The 9887-nt window shown below is 53.0% G+C and overlaps 1 protein-coding gene across 1 annotated transcript; it reads left to right on the top strand.

Moving 5' to 3' along the window:
* The first annotated feature begins 22 nt into the window (after positions 1–22).
* DIO3 (deiodinase, iodothyronine, type III) lies at positions 23–2097 on the top strand. The gene is given in 1 exon segment (XM_011951455.1): positions 23–2097. A coding segment is annotated over 1 exon segment (915 nt). The 5' UTR covers positions 23–143; the 3' UTR covers positions 1059–2097.
* The last annotated feature ends 7790 nt before the right edge of the window (positions 2098–9887 follow it).

The raw sequence follows: 9887 nt of genomic DNA, 5'->3' as shown, positions 1-9887 counted from the left end.
CCCCGATTTCTAGGGCATTGGCCGCGCCGCTGGGTGATCCCTCCGGGCTCAAGTTGCAAGGGGGCGGGCCGGGCCGGAGGTGGAGTCTCCCGCCAATTGAAGCCTCGGCTATAAATTGAACTCCCTGCACTGCCGAAGCCCAGATGCCTAGCCAGGCCGCGTCGCGGTTGGTGGTCGGAGAGGGCGAGGGGTCCCAGGGGGCTTCGGGGCCTGCAACCACCATGCTCCGCTCCCTGCTGCTTCACTCCTTGAGGCTCTGCGCCCAGACCGCCTCGTGCCTCGTGCTCTTCCCGCGCTTCCTCGGCACGGCCTTCATGCTCTGGCTCCTCGATTTCTTGTGTATCCGCAAGCATTTCCTGGGCCGCCGCCGCCGGGGGCAGCCCGAGCCCGAAGTGGAGCTCAACAGTGAAGGCGAGGAGGTGCCCCCCGATGACCCGCCCATCTGCGTGTCCGACGACAACCGCCTGTGCACCCTGGCGTCGCTCAAGGCGGTGTGGCATGGCCAGAAGTTGGATTTCTTCAAGCAGGCGCATGAGGGCGGTCCAGCGCCCAACTCCGAGGTGGTTCTGCCCGACGGCTTCCAGAGCCAGCGCATCCTCGACTACGCGCAAGGGAACCGCCCGCTGGTTCTCAATTTCGGCAGCTGCACCTGACCACCGTTCATGGCGCGCATGAGCGCCTTCCAGCGCCTGGTCACCAAGTACCAGCGCGACGTAGACTTCCTCATCATCTACATCGAGGAAGCGCACCCCTCCGACGGCTGGGTCACCACTGACTCCCCCTACATCATCCCGCAGCACCGGAGCCTGGAAGACCGGGTCAGCGCAGCTAGGGTACTGCAGCAAGGTGCACCTGACTGCGCTCTGGTCCTCGACACCATGGCCAACTCCAGCAGCTCGGCCTATGGCGCCTACTTCGAGCGTCTCTATGTCATCCAGAGTGGCACTATTATGTACCAAGGTGGCCGTGGCCCCGACGGCTACCAGGTCTCTGAGCTGCGCACTTGGTTGGAACGCTATGATGAGCAACTGCATGGCGCTCGGCCCCGGAGGGTGTAAACATCCAACGGACAATTGACTGAACTTGGTGGGCTGGGCCTTCGAGCCTTCGAAGCCCACATGCAAGCGCCTCAAACCAAGTCACGCTTGGTGAGGCCCTAGTGACAATGATGTGCTGAGCCACCATTTCAGATTGAGTCTGCACCCTCGGCCAAATGAACAGTCTCCCCTACCTCCCTGGGACTCTGCTTCTGTAACTGTGTCATTCACACCTGCCTGGCTCACTGGGAATCCTCTTCTGAGCGCGGGATACGGCTTGCCCTTGTCCGTATGCCCCCGGGACTTTGCCTCTACAGCATTTTCTTACACCCGCTCCCCAGCGTGCCCTCAGCCAAGTGCTTTGGCCGGGTGCTTCCCGCAGCGCACAGAGACCTTGGCCACGCCTGCCCGCCCTGAGCGCAGCTGGGTTCCAGGAGACTCTCAGCTCAACTGAGCTAGTTGCCTGGCACTCACCTGTCGCGCGGGGAGAGGGGGTTCCCTGTTGCTTTTGTGTCTATTTCCTGTCCCTGGTAGGGGAAGGGATGTCGGGGATGGGGAGGGGTGGGCAGGGTAGTTTCCCCCACTTGTTTTGGGTGCACAGGAGCCCTACTGCTGATGACGAACTGTCTCTAACTGGTCTTGACCACGAGCTAGTTCTGAATTGCAGGGGCCTCAAAGCAGCACCTAAACATTGAGGGGGAGAGTGCTCTGGGTTTCCGTGGGGGAAACCACCTTAAATGGGAGGGAATTTGGGGTGTCTGCTTTGGGACCAGAGGAAGATAGCTTGAGAGGCATTGGCGAGGTTCGCAGCGCCCCAGAGAGAGAGAAAAAGCTGAGACTCCTGGGGAATGATGTTGGGGTGATGGAGTCTGGGGAAAGAGAGGTGGGGGGAGAGCCTGAGGTCCCCAAGTGAGGGGAGTCCTAGGCAGAGCTGCTGATTGTGGGGCTGGGAGGTGGAGGGCCCCTGATTCGAAGGCCATTTGGTGAGTGTTTTGCTGGAAATATTTCTTGTATATAAACTTCTTTCAATCTACAATAATAAAGGCTTAAAGTAAACTGCTTTCTGGTTGCCTTTGGTCCCTTTATTTTCTTTTCCCTCTGAATAGCTGCAGGAATTAAACACAAATCTCTCTCGCGCGTCCCCATAGTGACCTTGGGAAGCGGGGCGGGAAGGAGCCTAGGCTGGCAGGGGCGCTGGAGGAGGATGGAGGAGGAAGAGGGTCTGTGGCGGCGCCCGGGGCTCTCCTACAAGCGCACGCACACACCTGGACAGGGAGCTTAGCTGCGGAAGAAGAGCGAGGTAGCGGAGCGCCGGGGGATCCTGGAGAGCCGCGGGAGAGGCAAGAGGGTCCTATCTTGCTCCCGCGCGCGCACACACACACCGAACAGATGCAGCTTCCCCTGCAGCCGCCCGTCTAACTTAACTGAGTATGTGGCGGTGTGTGGAGGGGGTCGGGTGAGGTGGAGGGCGAGAGGGGCTTTGGACCCGGTACAGCCCTGCTCCCGACCGCCGCAGGCACCACTGCGCACCTGACTGCTCCCTGGCTCCCTTCCGGCACCTGCAACCTCGCCTCTTGCCCACCCGCTCCAGGCTGCTCAGGTCCGCGGGAGGCGCGCCATGGCAGAGGGGCGCCCACACTGCAGCTGCGGTTCCTACTGCCGGGCCAGCGTGCTGCTGGGTGTGCCCCCTGCCTAGGACCCCCTCCTCCTGTCCCTCCTCCGCTTCCCCAAGGTCCAGTCAAACCCCACCACCCGCTCTGGGCTGGGAAGCAGAGGTGGGAGACCACTGGGATGAACAAAGAGAGACCAGGGAGAGGGCAATGGTGGATTCCAGGGCTGAGGCGGGGATTCCGGGCCTTAGGCACAGGTCCCCGCCTGCAGTCACGGCCAGAGGCTCCCGCACAATCTCCGCCCTCACTGTCTGGCCTGCTGCGCCCGGAGTGAGGGCGACCCCGGGGGCGCGGGATTAGCTTGGGCCGCAGCCCCTGCGCCAGTGAAACCTTGAACATGAAGTGAGAGCCTGGGGACACAGTGAAGGGCGCTGAGGCGGGAGTGTGCGGATCCAGGTGAGGGCACTGGGCACGTGAACTTCCCTGGTGCGCCGGGACAACGGCTGGGAACCCAGGACTGTCAGGCTCGCCGGGGGTGGGGGTGAGTAGTGTCGGTTTGCGCGCTTGGATGTGAGCGCGGGTGCACATGGCAGGGTTGGGGAGGGGTGCGGCAGGCAGGATGGAAGAGACGCCCCCGTTCAGCCAAAGCCGCCCCAGTTCTGCCCCCAGCCCCTATGCTGCTCCTCCGTAAAAACTTTTTGGAACTGACATCCTAAATTGGTGGATTTTTTTTTTCCTTTAAAAGTATCTCAATTGAAAAATAACTTTAAAGAAAAATTTGGCACCCACGAAATTTCTGCATCTCCTCCCCACTACCACCACCCCCTACCCTACCTCCGCGAACGCTCCTTCTCATCCCGAAACCGCCAGGAAGAAAAGGAGATCGCGGCGGGGACGCGGCCCGGCGCCTGGGAGAGCCCTCCCTGACCTCCCTGCCTGCGCGGCTGGCCGGGACCGGAGCTTGGTGGCGCGGAGGGCGGTCCGGGACAGCGTCAGCCTCCCGGCCCAGCAGAGACCGCTCCAGCCGCTCCGTGTCCCCACCGGTGGCTTGGGTGTCTCCTGGGACGCGCCAAGCGACCTCCCCTACCTGGAAAGCCCGAGCCCCCTGGGCCTCCTGGAGCTTCCCAGATGGAAACTCCGAAACGCGCTTTCGCGCCGCAGCGCCGGGACCTGCAGCGCCAGCCACTCCCCGCACGGGCCGCACTCGCTCTGGTCGCAGCTCCAGGGAAGTCCCAGCACCCCCACTTTTTTATTTCTCTCATCTTCTTCCTTCCCTTCCTCCCTTCTTCCCCTTCATCTTTCCTTTTCTTTCTCTCTTACTTTCCCCTCTTTCTTTTTCTGTTTCTTCCTTTCCTTTCTTCTCTCTTTTCCTTGAAAATGTCCTCTATGAAAGCAATGCACACTCATTGCCAAAATAACAGAACTCCGGGAAGGAACTAAAACCAACCCAAGGCGACTCTTCATGAGTGTGGAGCCCCGCATTCCACACTCGCCTCTCTGTGTCCCTCTCCCTCATGAGTGTGGAGTCCCTCATTCCACACTCGCCTCTCTGTGTCCCTCTCCCTCACACTTGCAAATACATATTTTGAAAACAAGGACAGGGTGATGTTATCCTTTTGTAGCCTACCAGTATTTTCTTACTCCCAGGGCACCCCTTCTTTCCTGCACCCTTCTTTCCATGCCCATAAATAAGTCTTGAATGGCCAAGCCTCGCACTCAAATGGATGAACAGCAGGAGTCCATGGGTGGGCATCCCAGATGTTAGGGATGTTTCATTATTACAAACAAAGTCGGGGTGAGCAGCCTATAAGCGCAGCTCTGTACCCCGTTACCCCAGCTAGTAACATGTCTTACAGTGAAGCAGCTCCGAAGAGAAGTATGTACACCTTTAAAGATAGCCGTTCTGGCACATTTTCTGGAGCTGCCTTCAGGAAGCCTGTTTGACTTTTATTGTTTTGTATTTTCCTATTGCTCCCTCTCTCTCCTTTTATTTTTAAGTGAAAAATTACAAAGACAGTGGTTGAATCCATCCTCCATATTAAATTTTAAATACAGAAGAACACAGAGCAGAAAATGCAAAGCCTCCCTCAGAGCGGGAGCTTTCAAACTATAAATCAGGGCCCAGCAGCAGGGCATGAAATCAATTTCTCAGATCAAGTCAAGCATTTGGAAGAATGAAATAAAATAAACACAGTAAGAATAGCAGCGTACATTTCACCTAGGGTAGCTGGAGTTTCTGCAACTTTGGCTTCAGTTATACATATCGTGTGTGTGTGTGCATATGTGTATGTGGGAGTGTATGTGTGAACATATGTATGTGTGTGTGCCAGGTGGTTGAAATGAAGCGTATTTCTCCTGAGGGACCGAAAATGTTTGCAAGCCACCACCTGATCATCACCATTCCTCCCTCAACCAGGACAGCCCCTGTTGACTGTTGGGTGTGTTTCTCTCCAGATTCTATTTCACATATTGATCATCCGATATGTCATATTCTCAGATGAGAACGAGCACAGTCTCAGACATATTTTCCCTAATTGGGATCATGCCACATAGTGTTTGATGACACCAACCCCCCCACCCCCCGCCCACACACACACACACACACACATACATACTCTGTTCTCATGCCTTTCCTACCCTGGCCCCCTGACCTGTCAATCCGTCTAATCTGAGCAGGTCTTCACCTGTAGGCTGATTTGTGCCTGGCACCATCCGGATGGCTGAGGCCCCTTGAGGGAATGCTGGGATCAGCGGGGAGCAGGGTGAGCAGACAGCCATTGCTGGTGTCGCAGTCATCATCACCCTCACAATTAGTATCTTTTCAAGGTCCAGTGTGGCCTTAGCAGATGGTTTAGCCTTGAGCAAGGAGAGGGAGGAGGGGCATTAAAAGAGTTCATAGCAAGGGTCTTATTTGTCCCTTGAAGTCACAGGTGGCTCCCCAGGATGGCATAGATAGAAGGAAGGGCGTCCCTGGCAGAGGGCACTGCCAGTGCAAAGCCCTGGAGGGCTGAAGGCATATGTCATGTTCAGAGAGCAAGGAGTCCCCAGTGTGGCTACAAAGCAGCAGGGTGACAAGGGCAGTGAAAAGGAGGAGAGGCAGAGGGCCCAGCCAGCTTGGGAAGAGCCTTAGGAACCAGCTTGCAACTCTGCTGAGTCTTTGGGGACAGGAGCCTCAGACAGGAAGGTGGGGCAGGCAGTCAGATGGGGAGGAGCCATGAGCCCGAGGATGGGACTCGGGGCACATCCATCTACCCACCCCGATGGGGGTAGGCAGGTGCACTTTCAGGGCTCAGGCTGGCCTCCACCTTCCACCCAGCAGCTCTCCTCTAGGAACTTACCTGGAGGGAATAACCAAACTGGTAAACAAAGGGGTGAAGACCTACCAGGAAGTCCATGGACCCCTCTGATCCACCTGCAGGGGAGCAAGAAGAGTAGGAAGTGACATTGGCGCACCTGCTCCAGCAAGTGAATTATCAGGATGGCCTGATTTGGTCATCCTAACACTCCTCTTAGATGAATATGATCACTCACCCCATTTCACTGATGAAGACACTGAGGCTCGGCATGTTTGGAGTGAGCTGGGCAAGGCATCATGGGCTGACCTGTGTTCCTCCAAAGACTTTGTTCCCCAAAAGTCTTTGTTCCCCCAAAAGTCATGTTGAAGTCTTAACCTGCATTTCTGAGGAAATGAGGGTTATTTGGAGATAGGGCCTGGAAAGAGGTGAGAATGTTGAAATGAGGTCATTAGGGTGGGCCCTGATCCAATATGACTGGTGTCCCTATAAGAAGAGATCAGGATACAGACATGCAAAGGAAAGGCCATATAAGGACACAGTAAGAAGGCGGCCATCTACAAGCCAAACAGACCTCAATAGAAACCATCCTGGCTGACATCTCGGTCTTGGATTTCCAGCCTCCATAATTGTAAGAAAATTAATTTCTTTTGTTCAAGCTGCCCACCTGTGGCATGTTACTATAGCAGGCCCAGCAAACCAATACCAAGGTCATATACTAGAAAGTGTTTTTGACCATAAGCCCGTCTGATCCCAGTGTCTGGGGGTTTCACTTCAGGCTCCCCAGCATCCCTTCCAGAGGCTAAAACAACTCAGGACACTGAGATTTTGCACTCTAGGGTGACAGGAAAACTCAGCTTATAGGACAGCAGGTCTGAACTGGGGCAGTGAGTGTGTGTGCTCCTTTTTTAAATATCTGCAGAGACACTCACACACATACAGCTCTAGAAAAATCTACCCCGAGGTATTCGCAGTAGTTGTCTTTGTGTGGGTGGGATTATGAGCGTTTTCTTACTTTCTTCTTGTTACTTCTCTGTAGCCTGTGATTTTTCTATAGTGAATGTGTATTCCTCTTACGGCAGAAAAATAAAATGCAAAACAGCAAAAACAGTGGCTTTGATCAGTGGAATCCTGGAGGCAGGGAGGCCAGGGCATGAGGCAGACACAGGTTCAGGCTGGAGATGGTGAGTTCTGGGCTAGGCCGAGGGTAGGAGATAGGGGGGTAGGGCCAGGGGAAGGGAAGAGGGGGCAGGGTGGTGCTGTGGCAGTGAAAGGCTTGGGGGATTGGGGGGATGGCAGGGGTAAGGGCTGCTGAATAAAGTACAGGACACCCAGTTAAATCTGAATTTCAGATGAACAATTAATACAAAATGTTTTTAGTATAAGTATACCCCATGCAGTATCTGGGACACACTTGTGCTAAACAATGATTTGTTGTTTATCTGAAATTCACATTCAGCTGGACAGTCTGGGTTGTTTGTTTATTTTTCTAAATATAACAGCCCTGAGTGGAGGAAGAGTGGACAATGGTATAATCTGAGGCCCTGGGAGGAGCGGTCTCAGAGCTCAAAGGATGGGTTGAGAACAATGAAGCCATGGTCCCTGAGGTCTTCAGTTCCAATTTCCAGAAATGGTTGAATGCCTGCGGCCAGACAGAGGCCCCCAGACTCTCCAGAGACTGCATCTGATGACCTGGGGCTAAGGAAGAAATGACCATCAGCACAGCCAGCTACATAAGCTGCAAGGCTCAGTGCAAAATGAAAATGTGGGGTCCTTTTCAAAAAGCAGGGGAGGGTGCCACTAAAGGTACCAAATATAAAGCCTTTTCCTTTCTTTCATGGCATCTCAACTTGTCATGGTGTTTATTTGCTATATAATTCATTATAAACAAAGAAAAAGTAACATTTGAAATTATGTGTTAGTCTAGGTTATCCAGCGAAACATAGCTAATAGGGGAGATAGATGATAGATAGATAGATAGATAGATAGATAGATAGATAGATAGATAGATAGATAGGTAGATTTCAATTTACTGCAAGGAACTGGCTCATAAATATGACCCCAAAAGCAAAAATAGACAAAGGAGATTGCATCAAACTAAAAGGCAAAAGAAACAATCACCAGAGGGAGGAGGCAATCTAAGGAATGGAGAAAATATCTGATGAGGGGTTTATCTTCGAAATATATAAGAAACAAAAAAAGTTAATTGCAACAAAACAAATAACCCAAATTAAAGAAAGGGCAAAGGCTGAAGCTGGTGGCTCACCTGTAATTCCAGCTTTGAGAGGTTGAGGTAGGAGGATCACTTGAGGTCAGGAGTTCAAGACCAGCCTGGCAACATGGCAAGACTCCATCTCTAAAAAAAAAAAAAAAAAATTCGACATCTTTCAAAAAGAAAACATACAAATGGCCAACAGATACAGCTGACCCTTGAACAATACAGGTTTGAATTGCAAGGGTCCACTTATCTGTAGAATATTTTCAATCAAACACAGGTCGAAAATACAGCATTTGCAGGATGTGAAACCTGCATATACAGAGGGCTAACTTGATTTTTTGTCTATTTGAGTTCCACAGGGCCAACTGAGGGATCTGAGTACGCTCAGATTTTGTAAATCCACGAGCCCTGGACCCAATCCGCTGTGTACACAGAGGGGCGAGCATATGTGAAAACAAAAATGCCCCACATCACTAATCATCAGGAAAATGCAAATCAAAACTACAATGAGCCATCACCTCACATGTGTTACAGTGGCTGTTAAAAACCAAAAGAGATAGCAAGTGTTGGCCAGAATATGGAGAAAGATAACCCTTGCAACACTGTCAGTGGGAATGTAAATTGGTGTAGCCAATATTGAAAAAAGTACGGAGGTTCCTCAAAATATTAAAAATAGACTACCGTATAATCCAGCAATTCCACTTCCAGGTATATATCCAAAGGGAATGAAATCAGTATACCAAAAAACAGCTCTGCACTCCCAGGTTCACTGCAGCACTATTCACAATAGCCAAGATACAGAACCAGCCTAAATGTCCATCACTGAATAAATAGATAAAGAAAATGTGATACATATATGTAACGGAATAGTATTCAGCCATAAAAACACTTCATATGAGCACATATGGGGGTATACCACATAACATCATCACTCTCTACAGCCTTGCTGAGTCCCTGATGCCCACCAGGCCTGTCCCTGTCCCCAGTGCCATCCTAACAGAGCAGGAAGGATAGCTGGAGAAACAGAAATCAACAACACAGAAAGCTTGAGAGGTGGGAAACCCAAGGAGGGAGGTGAGGAAGGGCTTCCTGGAGGAGCTGTATCATGAAGAAGAATTGGGGGAAAACCTCCAGGATGGAAGAAATGTCGTGTATGGAGCCTTGGCAGCGAGGGCCATCCTGGCAGGTGTGGGCAATGGCAGTGAAGTCCACGAGATCAGGGAGGGAGAGGGCAAGGACAAAAGGTGAGGCTGGAAGGCACTGTATGGAGTTGACCCTTTACCTTGAAGGCCCAGGGGAGAAATAGGAAAGCGCCATGCACATAAGCAGAGGGGGAAGGAGGAGGGTATCTGTGCTGAGAGGCTGCTTCTACATCATGATGGCCTAATCACCTGAAGGAAGATGCTGGGTTCCAGCTCCATCTGGGCCACAGCCCTGTATTCCCTGGCCTGGACTTCCTCCTCCACTTTTTGGAACTACTGGGCCCAATCCTGATGCTCTGGGCAGAGTTCAGGTCTGCCAAACACAGCAGTGAGGGCAACACCAGGCTCCTGCTCCACGTGCACAGCAGTGAGGGCAGCGCCAGACTCCAGTTCCACGTGCACAGCAATGAGGGCAGCGCCAGGCTCCAGTTCCACGTGCACAGCAGCGAGGGCAGCACCAGGCTCCACCTCCATGTGCACAGCAGCAAGGGAGGGCAGCGCCAGACTCCAGTTCCACGTGCACAGCA

This window comes from Colobus angolensis, unplaced genomic scaffold (assembly GCF_000951035.1).
Source record: "Colobus angolensis palliatus isolate OR3802 unplaced genomic scaffold, Cang.pa_1.0 Scaffold32, whole genome shotgun sequence".
Classification (NCBI taxonomy): domain Eukaryota; kingdom Metazoa; phylum Chordata; class Mammalia; order Primates; family Cercopithecidae; genus Colobus; species Colobus angolensis.
Note: the sequence above shows the minus strand (reverse complement) of the source record. Positions and strands in the feature narration are given on the sequence as shown.